This window comes from Narcine bancroftii, chromosome 1 (genome assembly GCF_036971445.1).
Source record: "Narcine bancroftii isolate sNarBan1 chromosome 1, sNarBan1.hap1, whole genome shotgun sequence".
NCBI lineage: Eukaryota > Metazoa > Chordata > Chondrichthyes > Torpediniformes > Narcinidae > Narcine > Narcine bancroftii.
In genome coordinates this window covers 393,683,840-393,703,262 of record NC_091469.1, presented here as the reverse complement: position 1 = coordinate 393,703,262, position 19,423 = coordinate 393,683,840, and the positions used below count along the sequence as shown (strand labels likewise).

Genomic DNA, 19,423 nt, shown 5'->3' with positions numbered 1-19,423 from the left:
ATAGCATCCTCAGGAGTTTGTAGAGGTTTGGTATGATATTGGAAACCCTGATAATATATGGTCGAAAGTGTGCTAACCATCTGCATCATGGTCTGATATGGGTACACCAATAACCCTGAGCAGAAAGCCTGCAAAAGATAGTGGACACACCACAGGCAAAACCTTTCCCATCATTGAGAGAACATCTACAGGGAACGCTGCTGTTGGAGAGCAGCAGCAATCATCAAGGATCCTCACTACCCAGCACAGGATCTGTTCTCATCACTACCATCAGGAAAGAGGTATGGGTGCCACAAGACTCATGTCGCGAGCTTCAAGAACAGCTGCTACCCTCCACCATCAGACTCCTCAATAAAACTCAATCAGGGACTCATTTAAGGACTTACTTTTGCACTTTATTGAATTTCTTTCTCTCTATATTGCCCAGACAGATTGTTTACATTTATTTCTTTACATGTATTTTCTTGAGTACAATTTTTTTGCACTCACAATAAATGGTCATTCTGCCTCACCTGCAGGAAAAAGAATCTGAGTTGTATGTGATATCATGTATATACTCTGAAAATAAATCTGAACTTTGAACTTTATTTCTGAGCAGAAACATTAGAAAAACATTGAAACAATTAAAAATAAATTAATTTGAAACTATATTCATCATGTAAATTCATTAATAACATTATCATTAATTAAATGAAGAAATACAAACATTTTCCCTTCACTTACTACTTAATCAATAGGATCATACTATGCACTAGTTATAGTTGTTCAAACACAATGTATTTCTGCCTTCTCAGCTCAGCTTGTTTGGGAATACTCCGAACTCAGTAGTAGGACAAGGGGAAGATGATGAGTTGAGACAGTGCTATTAACTTCCTGGGGACTCCACATTTTCACAGGCACAGATGTCCAAAATGCACTGACCCAAATGAAGCCCACTGTTGATTCAATATTACTTTAATATTAAGGAGGGAGTGCCTCTGTGAGTATGTTAATAGAGTAAATGAGGTTCTGCATCCAAACTAAATGTTAGGGAAATTATCCCTTTACTTCTCTGCAAAATCCCACACCTAGATACTTCAAGACTAAAGAAAAATAGAGTAGATTTTAAATGTCGATAAAATAATGAAGAATCCTATTAACAATAAAGAATTTTCACCAATTTGTCCATCTGCAATGGACACAGAAGGAGCAAATTTACCATAACCATAACCTGCATAGTTAATGCTCATTAAATCACAGATCCTAATTTATAATATGGAGTACTGTACTTAGATGATCTTTCAGTCTTTAACATCCAGGGACAGTAAGCTTGAATAAAATAAAGATATTTCTGTTTTCTGTAGGGTGATGGTGGGCCTCCTGGACCAACTGGTCCAAAAGGAATTGCAGGGATTGGTTTGCAAGGAGAGAAGGTAATGTAGCAGTAGAATACTATTTATTTGTAATACTGTCATGGAAACCAGCCCTTTGGCCCACTGACTCTGCACTGACCATTAACCCTCATCAACCCTCATTAACCCTCATCAAACAAGAATTGTTGAAGGCACTCAGCAGGTCAGACAGCATCCATGGGTAGAATTAGTCAATGTATCGAGTCACAACCCTTTATCAAAACTAAGATAGAATAGGTGAAATTACATGTATAAAAGGGGAAAGAAGCTGTGGAAGGGACCCAGAGCTGATATAGCACAGGAGGTGTGGGAGATGGAGATAATTCCTTAAGGGATTATTTACAATGACCAATTAACATATCAGCAACATTATTGGGAATTGGGAAGAAACCTGAGCACCTTATGGAAACCTATGTGATCACAAGGCCAATGTGCATTGCCATGCTGTCCCTCCTAATTAGTACAGAGAGATCTGACTGGCCTTCTCCACTGGAGTTTCCAGTAAAAATATAAGATGAACAGAATCTCATCAGAACTGGATTCTAATCCATTTCTGATCATCTGGCAAAAGGTGTAATCTGTTTAGGCTGACTCTTTCTTTATGCCCCAAGGTAGAAATATATTTCAGCCTCTTGTAGATACACAGCAGATGCTGTCTCCCAGTGATGCTGATCAACCCACTGAGTTCCTCTAACAGTTTGTACTCATCTTCAGCCACTTGTGGTTTGATTCTACTTTGTGAATATTGTACTACCAGTAATTTCCCACACATGATTGTTTTTTTTTAAAGTTATTTTACTACCATCTAAATTTCACTGTTAGTATAAACATGCTCATGAATATGCTTTCTTTTCAAATAAATTATCCATTTACAGCAGCCATCCTATGTGTTAGCCAATGGGGAAGGTATTGCAAGAAAATAATATTCAATAAGTATAACATGGAAACTAATTAATTAACACCGCACTGAAACTAACAGACCTTTCTCTTTTTATATATACAGGGGGACCAAGGCTTTATAGGGCTGCCTGGGCTAAGAGGTCCAACAGGAGAAGGCGTCATTGGAGAAAAGGTACAAAGATCAATTACTTCCATGACTTGCAGATTGGGAAATCGCTTCACTCAGCACTTCCTCTTCATTCGCAACAACAGCGACCTCCCAGTAACCAACCATTTCAATTCTGAATCACACTCCCACACTCACATGTCTGTCCATGGCCTTGTGTACTATCCCACCCACTACCTGCAGATTGGAGGGACAACACCTTATTTTTCCATCCAGATGACATTATCATTGACTTTACAACTTTCCACTAAACCTGCTCAACTTTTCCTTCCCCTCTCCTTTCCTGTCTTTCCAGTTCTTCCACCCTTCCACCCATCTCTTCTCCCCCTCATTGCTGCTGTCCCCTCCCTCCTTTCTCCACCTATCATCTCCTGCCTTTTGCCACCACACTTTACCCCCCCCCTACTCTTTTGTTCGGATGCCTGCCAGCATTTTCTCATACTTTGATGAAGGGCTCAAGCCCAAAACGTCGGTTCTGTATCTTTACCTTTGCCTCATAAAGGACACTGTTTGACCTGCTGAGCTTCTCCAGCAGTTTGTGTTTTTGCTTCATCATTTTACAACTTTCATGGAGTACCTACCAAGAAATTGGATCATATGTTCTCATTCAGAAAGCAAAGCTGTGGACAAAGAAGAATTCAACAAGCTTGCATTTTTCTTTTTATGTCTTTTGTTCATCTGGTACACAAAAGGAGGAAGCTAGATAAGTGCAAGGGTCCCCAAGGGTAGGAACGTGCACCTGGACATCACTTTCTGTGATTATGATTGACGCTTGGCTCATGGATAGCTCTGGCATCTCTTGTGGAAGCGGTGCTCGCAGTACATCTAGGGACAACTTATGTGCTCCTAAAGAAAATATGTGGTCCAGCACAGAGAATCCAGTAGAAATAGGATCCCATTAACAAAGGTATAACTATCATCTTGATTTCCCCTCAGGCCATTCAGCATCAGCCTCATTCCCTTGATTGTAACCCTTACTTGTTTCATTGCTAAAATTTCAGGACTAAGAAGAGCTGCTTTGTATATAATGTGTGTCTAAATTTTGACTTTTTTCATCGAAGCGAATAAAATATTTAAAATGTATTGCATTGCAATTTGGTAATGAACAAACATAAACAAGTTAAATGACATTAAATATGTTTAATAATAAATTTATTAAATGACAGGGAGATCGAGGATTCCCTGGAGAAAAGGGTCAAAGAGGAAAAGGAGTAAGAGGGCCTGCAGGTCCTAAAGTAAGTTTCTCATCATCTGTTTATGCCTTTAAAATTACAGTTATAATTTTCAATGAATTTAGGAAAAATCAAAATGTTATCTAAAAACTTGTGTGCCTCACAGAAAACCCATTAAGACACATCTGGTTATAATTGGTACATAAATGCATTATTGTCCTGGGGTACTGTACCAACTGATATTATAGTGGTGTTTGAGAGAATCTTTAAGTATCTCCTTCTAAAGGGGCACTGGTATCAGACAAAGAACTCATTAAACTTTTTCCAAATTTCTTTGGTCACATGACCTCAGAAAACTGCTTTCTGTTATGTGCTGAAGCCTGTGAAGACAGGGTGCATGAACCAGGGTACTATTGCCTTAAACACATTGAAAGCTTTCTTGAAAGATATAAAGGGAATGACAGAACAGAAAGAAAAAAAAATTACCTTTGAAGAGTGTGATGTGCTGAGGTAGTAGCAGGCAAGCACAAAACTCAAAAGACTGTACAACAGGCTTTATTCCAGTAAAAGTATGAACACCAGTTCAAGCCTTGGTGACTCCCCATTTGACTGGCTCAGGTTTATATTCAGGTTGGCTGATTGATGGCCGGCCAGGTGGAATCAGCCCCTTAGATGGTCTTCCTGCAGGTACAGAGATCACCCCCTGCAGTAGGCTGGTGGTCGTATCACCACAGAGAGGGAGCCTAGAACATAAAACAATATATTAAAATAATTGAGGCTGTTTGAAAGTAATATATCAGAGCACTTTTTTATGCAAACAATTAAGGAAATCTGGAAGTTTCCCCACAAGTGCAATGAATCCTGCTGCATTGATTGAAATATTTAAAACATAGAACCGTTCAACAGAGGAATAGGGCCTTCTGACCATGATTTCTGCACCAGATGCAATGCTATATTAAATTAACTATCTCCTGCCTGCTCATGATCCATGCCATTCCATTCCCTGCACATTCATTGGTCTATCTAGCAGCCTTAACAGGGATTTCCAGACTATTATCAGTTCTGTTTAGAAATCGATACATCATTAAAAAAATGTCAGATCTTGAATCCATTGCAAATTCTGCTTCTGATCATTTTCTTCAGGGGGATCCTGGAGCTCCAGGGGCAACAGGAGCTCCTGGAATGCCTGGTCATTCTGGATCAAATGGACCAAAGGTACTGTGAACATTTATACACCCATTTTCCTTCCCTTTTTGCCCTTCCTCCTCCCTCTTTCCCTTCCCTTCCCCCCCACTCTCCCTCTCTCCCTCTGTCTGTCTGTCTGTCTCTCTCCTTTACCCAACAGCAGTAATTCATGCTATTGTTATGTTCTGTATACAGCTGGTAGTTCTTTAACTAAATATTCATGGTTAGTGTAATAATAAACGTCTATGTCCAGCACTAGCCTAGAGAATGGAGCTGACTTGTCTCCAGCTATCAATAGTCCAGTGAACTTTTCCACTGTTATTGTTAGCTAGAATTCAGGACAAAGCTTTAATTCTGCATAATCTATTTCCTAATTTTTGGGACATATGGTTTATGAACATGAAAATGCCTAACAGATTGCAGCATCCGTGCTACACGAGCGTGAAGAAGAATGACACGCACACCAAAACCTTGAAGTCGAGACTGGTTTGTTGCACTGGCCGTCATGCTTATAATGAGCCACAGGCGCTGACATGATGGCCCCGTGTCATCAGAGCGCTAGCCTAGGATTGGCTGGCATTCCTGCCAGAGTTCCCCATCTTCCCACTATGCAGAAGGTCACTTGGGACAGCAGTCAGTGTCACCCCCAGGTCCGCGCGGTCATCAGCCATCTTTTGGGCTGGTCCATGTCTGTCCACGGGCCGCTGCAAGATAAATGTTTTTAAAGATGTATGTTTTAAAATATAGTTTTAAAGATACCAATTCAAATGCCCGTATGTGTTTTCCTTGTATTTTCGCACACCCACAACTGTTGATTTAACAATGGAACGCTCACTTACTCTGCAGTTGTGCCAGAATGTGTCAGAAAAAATCAAATTTTTATGTGGGGTACTTTATGTGATTCATTACCATTCACACCAATTCAACAAATAATTCTTAAATTATAATTTGAAATAATATCTAATGTGAGGCTTTTTTTGCAATTGACTGGATTTTAGTTTGGCGGATCCATCCCATCCAATACATAGAACACTACAGTACATATAGGCCCTTCAGCCCTCAATGTTGTGCCATCCTATATAATCCTACAAAAAATATCTAAGCCCTCTAACCCTGTAAGTCTCTATTTTTATTTCATCCATGTGCCTGTCTCTTTAATTCGCCTATTGTTTCAGCTTCCACCATCACCCCTGGCAAAGCATTCCAGGGACGGACAACATTCTCTGTGTCAAATAACTTAACCCTGATGTCTCCCCTAAACTTTTCTCCCTTCACTTTGTACAGATGTCCTCTTGTGTTTGATACTCCTACCCTCGGAAAAAAGCTCTGGCTGTCTACCTTATCAATGCCTCTCAGAATCTTAGTAGCCCTCAGTTAAGTCTTCTCTCATCTTTCTTTGCTCCAGAGAGAAAAGTCCCAGCTCTGCTAGCCCTTGCCTCATGAGACTTATTTTCCAATCCAGGCAATATTCTGGTAAATCTCCTCTACACTGACTTAATAGCTTCCACATTCTTCCTATAATGAGATGACCAGACAGGGTCAGCACCAAGGGGGTGGGGGGCATTTGCGGGCATTGCCCCCCCCCACCAAGGTGCTGTTCCCCCCCCATACACTCGCGACCATCACAAGCATGCATCAAGCATCACTAGTGTCTAGCTTGACGCATGCTAGTGATTATCCACACCGTAAAAACAGCACTGCTACATAAGAAGGGTGGAACACATTAATGTTTGTTTGACAGATAAGAACCAGCACACCTCCACCCCCCCCCCACCCCATTTTTCTGCTGAGCGAGTGTGTCTCCCCTGGTTACTCTAATACCGGCCTATAAGACTGATTCTGGTGCCGACCCTGACTGAACATAATATTTTAAGATATTTGTAGAGTTGCAACATGAGATTTGTAGAGTTGCAACATTACCTCTCAACTCTTGAACTCAATCCTATTACTAATGAAGCCTGCGCAACAATCTTGAGAGATGTATGGATTTGGATCCCAAGGTCCTTCTGTTCTTCCACACTGTTAAGTATCTGACCATTAACCCTGTGTTTCACCTTTAAATTTGACCTGACTTATCCAGATTGAACTCCATCTGCCACTTTTCCACCCAACTATGCATCCTGTCTATATCCTTTCGTAACCTACGACAACCCTCAATACTAGCCAACCTTCGTATCATCTACAAACTTACTGACCCATCAGTCTGTAGAAGGGTGATGTTAAATTATGTCTTTGCACACATGTAGCCTTGGGCAGTAAGCCTGAGTTATCAGGTTGAAATATGAAAGAAGATATAGATAAAAGTGAAAGTTGGAGATACAGATTGAGTGTTTGGGTATCTGGATCACTCAGGGTTCAGGTGGTGGTGTGAGGAAGCAGACAATGCAGATTTAATGGTAGAGGTGGGATGTAGCTGTGGTGGTGGGTAGACAAATGGTAGAGGTGATTGATGGTGTTTGAAAGTATTTGAGGGTTCTTACTGTGGGTTTTAAACAGTAGGAAATTATGGGTTAATGTGAATAGGTGGTGTTATGCAGTCAGGATAATGTGAACTATTTTGTTACCACATAAGAATATACACTTCTCACTGTAGTAATGTAGTGAACTACTGTGGGGTGTATGTATATGCATATATGAGTGTGTGAACAGTTTCCTGAGATGGTGGAAGACATCAGTAAGTAGAGTCTCTTCTGTTATTTGAATCTTTCATCTCTAAGCTATTTAAGAAGCCTCCCAAGAAACAGAGAGACATAACAGGTGGGTGGGTGGGGTAGTCTACAGAAATCAATGGAAACATGTTTACTCACTTTCCCCCTCCACCACTTTATCTTGTTCCACAGCTGCTTCCTGCTTCTCAAGGCAATGATGTGAAAGTTGCATGCTGTGAGAGCAGAACAAGTAAAGTTTTAACTCATGAATATGGCTGAATACCACACAAATAATTTTAACATTTTTCCCAGATTCCTATATTTTAGTGGGTCTGTTCTTTGGGAGCTAGTTACGCTTGCGATGAATGACAGAAGGTGAACTGAAGGTCTCGCGCAGGTTCTAGACCCAAAATATTGACCATTTCTTTGCCTACACAGATGTTGTTTGACATGAAGAATTTCTCCAGAAGTTTGTTTTGCTTCAGGTTCTGCCCCCTGTAGTTTCTTATGAACTCCATTTTTTGGTCTGTTTGGGAAATGGAAATATGCATGTTGTGTTAAAGAAAGCTGCTTTGAGTATCTATCAGGGGCTCATATCACAAGCAGAGCTTTTAACAACATCCAGACTTTGTCTAATGTGATTTTGGAAAATTCATTGTTGCATTCTGATGATCAGAATCCATTGTGGCAGTCATCCTGGTCTTGTTTGGTAGAGGAAATCAGTCATGATTTTTGTTTCTGATATAATTATATTTTCTAGATTGATATCTAGATTTAGCAATTAATCTAAAAACAAAATTATATTCAAGTCAAACAATTTTTGATTTTAAGTTGATTTGGTATGCTTTGAGAGTTTATTAAAGGAATGAAGCACCAGTATATCTTTACATTGTACTTGTGGTGGCAATAAACTTCAGTCATTCATTTATTATTTGAGGATAATGACTACTATTTGATTTTACCTTAATGCTTTTTTATGAAGGCATTTTCCTTTGATTTCCATAAGATTTAAAATACACATTCTATTGTAAAAATAAGTTTCTAGTTATATTTTTGTGCTTTATTAATTGACAACAAAGAAAACAAAACAAATATCAGAAAATGGTGAATTTGGATCAGTTTCTTTGTAATGCAGCTTTTTGGATAATTACAGTGCAAGTTAATTGTGGACAAATACATTAATTCAATTGTAATTAAACCATAAAGTCTGCAGATGCTGTGATTGTAGTTCACACAAATATGCTCCATAAACTCCATAAACAAAGGGCTCAGGCCTGAAACGTTGTTTATATATCTTTATCTTTGCTACAGAAACAATGGTGGGTGACTTGCTGAGTTTCTCTAGCATTCAATTTTAATGGCTTATTCCAAAAAGTATGCTCATTTGGTAGTTTCATTTTTGATGTTTTCACATGTAGTTGGCTTAGCACAAAACTCTTGATTGAAAAGTTAAGTTACCATTTAAAAGATTAAAATGCTCAATGATAATAGTGTTCTATAAAATTGCATTGATGTTTGCCGCCGATGCAAAGAATTTGGATTATGCTGCACAAAATGTTGTCATTACTGCTCTTAAAAGGTTGCATAATTTTTCTTCAATTTGCTTTGCTCTTTCATAGCTACTAAATACTTATTTTATTTTTCTAGGGTGAGCAGGGGAAGTCAGGATTGCCTGGCCCACCAGGGTTTGGCATTAAAGGAGATCCAGGCAAGCAGGTAAAGTTCTGATATATTTGGCACTAAGGGTTCTGTTCACGTTTATGACATTTAAAACATTGAATAATCTAAAACTCTGCCACAGATCCACTGGTTTCAAATTAGTATGAATTACATTTTTGCCAAATTACCTTTAAAGTAAGTGCATCATGCTCATTTCCAGATGACTTTTAGCCCACCACGAATTTCATTTTCACTGTCAATGTTTTACCCAGCCATGCTAAGTATGAGAGCTTGGTGATTGAAAATAAATATTATAAAGGTAAATGCAACTTTTAGGAGATAATTTTGGGGTGGGGTAGGGTCATTGGTAGATATGCAGAGGGTGGAGATTCCCGATTTTGTTTTGGCCAAAAATAGGGGGTTGATTTATACGTGGTATTGACTTTTACACAATTATATACGGCATCCTCTACTTCCTCAGGAGTTTGCGGAGGAGCTAGTGGAGTTGTTCAAGTGAACCGGTACGGACTTGAAGGGCCGACATGGCCTGTTTCCGTGCTGTAAACGATTATATGGTTAGGCCAATCTTCAATATAGTAATTTCATATTTGTGGTCTATATCTGGAATGATTTAGCAGAGAAAGCTATAGAAGTAGGTACAATTATGACATTCAAGAGACATTTGGACAGATAAATGGATAGGAAGGATTTAGAAGAACATGGAGCAAAAGCAGGCAAGTGGTACTAGACCAGAATGGCAATTTAGTTGACATAAATGAATTGGGCTGGAGGGCCTTGTTTTTTTTTACTGCATAACTCTCTGAGATAAGGAGCAATGTTTTGAATTTGTGGAACTCCCTAATACAGAAGTTGTTGAGGCCATTTCATAGGATACAAAAGAGAGTTGGATGTGACCGTATTGGCTAAGGGGTTCAAGGGATATGGAAAAAATGTAGTAAAAGGATACTGAAGTCACAAGATCAGCTATGATCCTATTAAAGGGTGCATTAGGCTCAAAGTGCTTCTGTCAGCTCTGCTGGTTCACTACTGTCTAGTTGTTGAATATAATCTATCGATATCTTTAATCCTTTGGATAGTTGAGAGAATTTCTCCTTAGTATCTTTCTTTAAGCCTGCAATATAAGAGATAATTTTTCCCACAAGATAAACTTTAAATGTGTCCCAAATAGTTAAGATAGACATTGCATCTGTTGAATTAAACTGAAAAAAATTCTAAGATTTGATTTTTAGCTAAATCTGTAAACTTTAGGTCTTGTAATAAGGTAGAATTAAATTGCAATTGCTGGCAGACAGAAGTAATATCAGAAAGCTCTGCAGAGACCATGATCAGAAACAGCAATTGCATAATATTCACAGTGTTTAACAGAAGGAACCAGATGTGTATTAATAAAAAAGTCAATCCAAGAATATTTCTGATAAATGTGAAAAAAATGAAAATTTCTTATCCTTAGGGTGTAAAAGCTTCCAAACTGCAAACAATCCATAATCCAATTAAAAAAGAGATAATATACATAGCAGATTTGTTTGGAAGATTCTGATTGATTGAAGACCTGACCCATCAATGGATTCAAACAGCAGTTAAAATTTCCACCCATAATTAGCAATGAAATATTTCAAATTTGGTAAAGAATCAAACAAGTTTTAAAAATTGTGGATCATCCACATTTGGTCCATAAAATTAACTAGTGCTACTTTTTTATTACATAAAGAGCACAAAACAATTAAATATCTACCTAACGAATCTGCAATTGTATTAAAATGTGTAAAAGGAATTTTTGGATCAGTGAAAATCAATACCCTCCCTTTTACCCCCACCCCCACCCCCCAGTTTTAGTTTGAGACAGAGAATGGAATTGAAAACCTTTCCAGAATTTAAAAAAAAAATGATGTTCATCCTCTTTATAGATATAAGTCTCCTGAACAAAAATAATATCATAATGGAACCTTATAAACATTTTAAACATTTTTTCCATCTGATAGGATGGATCCACCCATCGACATTAAAAGAAATCAAATTATAAAGTTTAACACCCATATTTAATGTAATGTTTTGTTACGAGCCCAGAGGACCCCAAAACCCAGCAGCAATAGATATTCACCAAGACAAATGGTTACTTAAACAAAAGTTGCTTTTAATTATCTTTAAACATGAAAATAGCATCAAACTTTAACTTATTACAAATAACTTAACCTAACTTTAACCCCCTTCTAATTCTAAGTGCATGTGTAGGTAATGTGTATGTAAGTTCACAGTCCAATCTCACTTCTCACTCCTCCAAGTTTACTGGTTTATGAATTTCACCAGGCTTTGATGCTTGAAAAGTAAATGGTTACCACTCAGGAAGGTTCTTACCAGTTTTCAGAGAGAGATTTGTTGTTCACTGGACACCCACAATGGATTCCTTGTAACCAGCCACTTCAGTGTCTTGCTGAAGAAATTTGCCCCACAGATCACTGAACTTTGCAGAGGTCTGAAATTGCATGTTCTTGCTTTTAATTTCAAGTTTGTTAAAAAAAAATATCTAAGTTCTCTCCCTGCAGCTTTGTGCATGAGTGAAATATGTACCTCTCGAATTTTTAATTTTTCTTTGGTGAACAGTGTTTCTTAAACATCTCTGTAACCTTGCCGAATTTGCCCTGGTCTTCTGTCTTGGCAAAATCAAATGTATTGAAATCCTATGGTGCTTGAGGTCCTTCCACGGAAAGTAGCAGTGCAATTTTCTGTGCATCAGGTTTGCTGTCGAATCCAATAGCTTGCAGGTACAGCATAAATTTTTGTTTAAACAGCCTCCACTCATGGTCATTTCTAATCTAATTTGCAGCATCAGGAACAGTCTCCATATCTCTGCTGATAATGAATGATGTTTCTTTCACTCCTGGTACCGTCTGATGTTTCTTTTATTTTATAAAGAAATGGGTTATTTTAAAACAACTATACTTTATTTGCTAAAGAACTCACTCAGGACTGTGTGGAAGAATCCATCTTGAATCCAACAGAAGCTGCAACAAACCAGTATCTAACTCCCTCCAGTGGTTAGGAAGATCACTAGCACTCTATCACTACAGGGAGAATGTACAAACCCCTTACAGACAGCACCAGATTCGAACCCTGGTCCCAATCACTGGCGCAGTAAAGGCGTTGCACTTGCTGCTACACCAACCTTGCCGCCCAATTACACTCAGTTCTTCTATTCATTATTTCTGGAAGAACTGATGAAAATGTTAACACAGCCTACTTAGCAATTGTGATACTTTGTTTGCACCCAATAACCAGATCCAATGGTGAAAGCAACAAAGGATCATTTGGACGAGTTGTCAAAGAATGTGGCTTTTTTTTGTTTTATTTGACTCTGTCCCTTCCAGATTTGTTCAAACTGTGTAAATTCTCATCACCATGCAAACTGCCTGTGGTTCCAAGCAGTTAAGAGAATGATGTTTATATACAGGGAGGGTTTGACTTGAGTGCTGTATCCTCTTGAGCCTGTATTGTGAAAGATTCTATTTTTAAATTATCCAGATATAATAATTATTAAGGAAAAGCATGCCTGAATTGTCTTTATTAAATACAGAATTTCCTAGCATTGAAACCAATGTTAGAAAAAGTCTCAGTCATGTTTATTGGCTTTTCCCAGACAATCAAATTAGCATTTGAACTAGCAGTTCAAAGCCACTTCCAATTGCACATTGTTAAGCAGGTTGACAGAACTGTTAACAGCTTAGTGATCTGCTACAGTTGTTCCCCATTCATAAATGGCTGGCCAATAAGCAATCTGTCAAAGTTACTATAGAAGATAGGAACATTGCGCCTCACTGTCAGATGCCAGAGGAAGCCGCTTTGCTTTGTGTGCATTAAGGAAAAGCTTCCTTTGCTTTGTGTGTCTTAAAGATTTAAATTAACTCTCCAGACTAATAATTAGCATTTAATAATTAAATCATAACCTAAAAGTACACAGAGCATGGATGTTCAATAGGTATTGAAGGCAAAACCTCTAGACATTACCTCAACTGTTTTAAAAACATGAAACTTAGACAGATTAACTGTTAATGTGGGTAACTCTTTGATGTTAATGATTTATATTTCTTAAGAGAGAACCACAAAGCTGAAATGCTAATATGAATCAAGAAGATATGTTTATCAACTTGTAAGAATCCTTGTAAGATATGCTGCCAAAATATGCCATAAATATTGTACCAATCCACTGTGATCTTTCAGTGAGGGTTGATATTGGCAGAGGTGACACTGTCTACCTGAACTTGATATTCCTCATTCCCACTAGCATAATTTAATAAACCTGTTTGTATTGTCCCTGGTTCTCCTGTTTTTTATGTCTTGACAGCGAGGGTTGACATCACAGTATCCTCATTGATTGATTCAACAAAATGCTCAATACAATGCACAAAGAAGACAGGGGAGAAAGGAAACCCTTGCCTGATTGCAGATTTGATTGGGAAACTGTTTGTTCCTACCCATTCATTTTAACTGTGATACTAATGTCTGTGTAAAGCAGTTGTGTCCAATTATTTTTTAGACATACATCACGGTAATAAGCTCTTCTGGCCAAGAGCCCATGTAACATCCAATTAACCTATAATCCCCGTTTCTTTTGAAGGATGGGAGGAAACTGGAGCAACCAGAGGAAATCCATTCAGACACAGGAGAACATACAAACTCCTTACAGAGAGTGCCTGATTTAAAACAGGGTTGGTGGTGCTGTAACAGTCACATGGTTCACTGTAATTATGGATCATTCTACAAAATGAATTTTGGAAAATACACCATTACTTATACCTACAATATTCTATCTATTGGCAAATGTCCTTTCTGCACAATCGTGTTAGATTCCTGAGTAGAGCAAAGCTGTCCAAGACCTTCCTGCCAGATTAAAAATCTCAGTTTGATCTGTGTAGATCACTTGGCCCAAACCAGATTTATCTTAATTGTCAACGGTCTTGGACAATATCTTGTAATCCACATTTTTGTTGTCTTTTTTTGTCTCTCTTCTGCTTGTAAATAAGGGTGATAAAATATTATCTTGAGCCAAATACATCTTGCCCAGTAGGCCATTGATTCCAGAAGTTTTATACATTTCAAAACAGATGGCTTATCTGACTCTCCTGCTTGTCAGCTAAAACCTCCAAATTAGAGATACACAGTTCCTCCGGTCTCCATGACCATCCAGTAGCATTGGCAGAGAAAAATTTGATTATCATTAAGCTCTCCTCTTCTTTGAGGATGCTGATCACAAAGCTTTCTCTGCAAACCCTTTGGAAGAGGAGGCATGCCTCATTCTTGCCATGGTGTGAACTGATGTTCCCTTAAAATGCATTTAAGTTCTCTGGGATTTCCTTTCACACAGTTTCTTCTGTTTCAGTCTGAAGGATAGATTCTAGCATTTTTTTTCTCTTTGCAGATTTACAGAAGCTCTTGTTATCAGCTTTTATCTTTCTTGCTTGTCTATTCTCATATTCTTGTTTCTTTTTCCTTACCAATACCACGTGATCTTTTGCTGAATTCTGTATTTACCCAGCCCTCAAGGTTGCAATTTTTTGGCACTGTTATAAGGTTTTACTTTCATTATTTGTCAATGTTAGGTCCTTTTGAAAGCCATGGATGGTTGACTGGATTAAGAGAGCTGGAAAGAGTTTTCACAGAAAATAAGAGGAGAGGATAGAGGGAAATTTTCAGGATTGGGTCATAGGAGATACTTTGAATGTCAGACCAGGTGCTGCAGAGTAACAACAGAGGTGGCACACTGCATGGTTTCAGTTTTGTGAACCTCTTGTGGAGAAAGGCTTGAGAAGATGGCTTGCCGTGCAGAACGGAAGCCTGCTTTCTTGCATAGTCCTGGCATAGGACTACTGCAGTTTTCTCATCTCTGCCCATACAACAAACCTTCCCTGGAAATGATCAGTTGGAAAATCGGGAGTGTAAAACTATAAGGCATAGGTTTAAAATGAGAGGGGAAATATTTAAAAGGGACTAGGTGGCAACTTTTTCCACACACAGGATGGTAAGTGATGGAATGAGCTACCACAGGAAGCTATAGAGTCATGTACATTTATAACATTTAGAAGACTTGGACAGGTACATGGATAGGAAAGGTTGATGAGGAAATGGGCCAAATGCAGGGAAATAGGAGAAGCTCAATTGGGCAACCTAGTGCTCATGGCCAAGATGGGCTGAAAAGCTTGTTTCCATGCTGCTTAACTCTATGACTTTGTGGCAACTTTTGGTGCCACCTTATCCATCCATAATTCTGGTAATATCAATATATAGATGTACCAACAAAAGAGAAATTGCATTATTTAATCTGCTATTGGAGAACAAGATAGGTCAGGTAACAGATGTATGTGTAGGTGAACATTTTGAGTCCAGTGACCATAAATGTCATTAGCTTCAAGCCTGCTTTGCGGAAACTGCCAAAATGTTTGGCCTGGAAGTCAGCCTGAAGAAAACTGAGGTCCTCCATCAGCCAGCTCCCCACCATGACTACCAGCCCCCCCACATCTCCATCGGGCACACAAAACTCAAAACGGTCAACCAGTTTACCTATCTCGGCTGCACCATTTCATCAGATGCAAGGATCGACAATGAGATAGACAACAGACTCGCCAAGGCAAATAGCGCCTTTGGAAGACTACACAAAAGAGTCTGGAAAAACAACCAACTGAAAAACCTCACAAAGATAAGCGTATACAGAGCCGTTGTCATACCCACACTCCTGTTCGGCTCCGAATCATGGGTCCTCTACCGGCACCACCTACGGCTCCTAGAACGCTTCCACCAGCGTTGTCTCCGCTCCATCCTCAACATCCATTGGAGCGCTCACACCCCTAACGTCGAGGTACTCGAGATGGCAGAGGTCGACAGCATCGAGTCCACGCTGCTGAAGATCCAGCTGCGCTGGATGGGTCACGTCTCCAGAATGGAGGACCATCGCCTTCCCAAGATCGTATTATATGGCGAGCTCTCCACTGGCCACCGTGACAGAGGTGCACCAAAGAAAAGGTACAAGGACTGCCTAAAGAAATCTCTTGGTGCCTGCCACATTGACCACCGCCAGTGGGCTGATAACGCCTCAAACCGTGCATCTTGGCGCCTCACAGTTTGGCGGGCAGCAGCCTCCTTTGAAGAAGACCGCAGAGCCCACCTCTCTGACAAAAGGCAAAGGAGGAAAAACCCAACACCCAACCCCAACCAACCAATTTTCCCTTGCAACCGCTGCAATCGTGTCTGCCTGTCCCGCATCGGACTGGTCAGCCACAAACGAGCCTGCAGCTGACGTGGACTTTTTACCCCCTCCATAAATCTTCGTCCGCGAAGCCAAGCCAAAGAATTATAGAAAACGATAAGTCTGGTCCTCATGTTGGGATTATAATTTGGAAGAAGGCAAATTTTATGGAAATGAGAAAGGATCTAGGAAGAATGGATTGGGATATGTTGTTTTCTGGCAAGGGTGTGTTAAGTAAGTGGATGGCTTTCAAAGGTGAAATTTTGAGAGTACAGAGTTTGCATGTTCCTGTTAGGATTAAAGACAAAGTTAACAGGCTTAGGGTTTTTCATGGGATATTGGTGATCTGGTTAAGAAGAAAAGGGAGGTGTACAGCAAGCATAGGCAACAAGGTTCTTGAAGAGAAGATCAGAGTGGTCAACTATGTATGGAGTCTCATGTAATGGGGGAGATCTTACAGAGTTTTTTTTGCAACAGTATTTACTCAGAAAGCTGGAATAGTGCATAAGCAAGAAAAATAAACAGAAGGGTCATGGAACAAACGGAGATTAAAGAGGAGGAGGTGCTTGTTGCCTTACAGTGAATGAAGGTAAATAAAATCCCTGGGCTGGATATGATATTCCCTTGGTCCTTGAGGGAGTCTAGTGTAGAAATTGCAGGGGCTCTGGCTGATATATTCAAAATGTCCTTAGCCACGAGTGAGGCGCCAGAGGATTGGAAGATAGGTGTCCCATTGTTTAAAAAAAGACTCCAAAAACAAACCAGGTAATTATAGGCTGGTGACCCTGATGTCAGTAGTAGGTAAATTATTGGAAGGAATTCTGAGAGATGGAATAGATAGGTATTTGGACAGTCATGGGGCTGATTAAGACAGTCAGCATGGCTTTGTGCATGGTAGGTCATGTTTAACAAATCTTGTAGAGTTTTTTGAGGAATTTACCAAGAATGTAGATGAAGAAAAGGCTGTGGTTGTTGTCTGCATGGACTTTAGTAAAGCCTTTGAAAAGGTCCCATATAGGAGGTTAGTTCAGAATGTTATGACACTAGGTATTCATGGAGAGATTGTAAACTGGATTAACTGGATTCGTAATAGGATGTGTGGGAGAAAGCAGAGAATGATAGTGGATGGTTGCTTCTCAGACTGGAGGCCTGTTACTAGTGGTGTGCCTCAGGGATCTGTGTTGGGACCATTGTTGTATTTATCAATAATCTGGATGATAATGTGGTAAACTGGATGAGCAAGTTTGCTGATCACACAAAGATAGGAGGCATTGTGGACAACAGGGAAGATTTTCAAGCTGGCAGAGGGATCTGGACCATTTGGGAGAATGGGCCAAAAATGGCACATGTTGGTTAATGCAGACAAGAGTGAGGTGATGCATTTTGGAAGGGCAAACCAAGGTAGGACATACAGAGTTAATGATAGGGCACTGAGGAGTGTGGAGGAGCAGAGAGATCTGGGAAATACAGACACATTGTTCCCTGAAGATGGAGTCTCAGGTGGACAGGGTTATAAAGAAAGCTTTTAGCATCGTCGCCTTTATAAATCAAAGTATTGAGTATAAGAGTTGTGATGAAATGTTGAAGTTGTTGGTGATGCCAAATATGGAGCACTGTATGCATTTCTGGTCGCCTAACTACAGGAAGGTTATCAATAAAACTGAAAGAGTGCAGAAAGGTGGGGAGTGGGAAGGGGGAGGGTGGTGGTGGTGGGGATGTGAGGGGAGGATAAATACAGACTCTGTATGTTACATGAATGTAAAAAAAATATTTGAAATTTACTAGTCTATGAAAATTAAAATAAATTATTCAAAAAAAAAAGAATGCAGAGAAGATTTTCCAGGATGTTGCCGGGTCTTCAGGGGTTGAATTACAGGGAAAGATTAAACATGTTAGGACTTTATTCCTTGGAGTGAAGAAGAATGAGGGGAGATTTGATAGGTTTACAAGATAATGAAAGGTATAGACAGAGTGGATGCAGGTAGGCTTTTTCCTCTTAGATTGGAGGAGATAAATACAAGAGGTCATAGTTTTAAGATGAAAGGGGTAAGTTCTTCACTCAGAGAGAGGTGGGAGTGTGGAATGAACTGTCATCTGATGTGGTGAATGTGGGCTCGATCTTAACTTTAAGAATAAGTTACATAGATACATGGAAGGGAAAGGTCTGGAGGGTTATGGAATGGAAACAGGTCAATGAGACTAGCAAAATAATGGTTGGCACAGACTAGAAGGGCCGAATGGATGATTTTCTGTGTTGTAGCATTCTTTTGTACTATTTAACTCTGTGTTGCCAGATCTGAAGCTGAGAAAAATTTTCCCTCCAATATCCATCTGATAAACATTAATTATATGACTGCATAGTTAAGAAAACATGCTGAAAAACATTCTGCCAACGTCAACTAATACTTCTTTGTGAACCCCACAACCTGCTGATGAATCCTCCTGAATAGGATGAGCCTTCCGTATTATCTTCTGAGATATCAGTACACTTTATCTTCTCTCCTTAATTGCACCATAATAGAAGAAAAATAACAGCACATCTAGGAAACCAGTGCAGAAAATGTAGTGAATGTAAAGTATGGGTTAATACATTGAGCAATGTATTCATCAGAATTGTGAAACTATTAGCAGAATTAGTGGGGAAAAGAAACACCATGAGCAGACTAGTGTAGTCAAACAGAAAAGCATTCAAAGCAGAGAATAGACATGGAGTGTATTGTCAAATCATACAAAAGATCACATCAGTGCAGCAATTAAAAATGTTAGAAGTGGAAATAGCTGATACAAAAAGGCCATCCTTAGAAAAAAGAGACTAGCCGATTGAAAGGAAAAACTGTCTTGATGGAGTTCTGCAGTGGAAACATGCTGTGGGTTGGCCAATTCTAACAGAATATACTGTCCTTTGACATCTTCTCAGTATTGGAATTGATCCTTCATTGTGGAATCATCTCAATGGATAGCTTGACAGCTATTGGTTTGAACGTGTGAGAACTGGAGCCAACATAATAACAGATACATATTTCTAAAATTCCATTACTTCTCCCAGTGGA

General features: G+C 39.3%; 1 protein-coding gene across 2 annotated transcripts in view; it reads left to right on the top strand.

Annotated features, from left to right (window-relative positions):
• Positions 1 to 19,423, top strand: part of LOC138751433 (collagen alpha-1(XXVIII) chain-like) — a 216,801-nt gene that overhangs the window by 104,196 nt on the left and 93,182 nt on the right. For both annotated transcript variants that reach the window (XM_069913684.1, XM_069913685.1), the window contains exons 16-20: positions 1,344 to 1,412; positions 2,395 to 2,463; positions 3,624 to 3,692; positions 4,773 to 4,844; positions 9,110 to 9,178. In XM_069913684.1, coding sequence (XP_069769785.1) covers positions 1,344 to 1,412; positions 2,395 to 2,463; positions 3,624 to 3,692; positions 4,773 to 4,844; positions 9,110 to 9,178 — 348 coding nt within the window. The remainder of the gene's footprint in view (positions 1 to 1,343; positions 1,413 to 2,394; positions 2,464 to 3,623; positions 3,693 to 4,772; positions 4,845 to 9,109; positions 9,179 to 19,423) is intronic.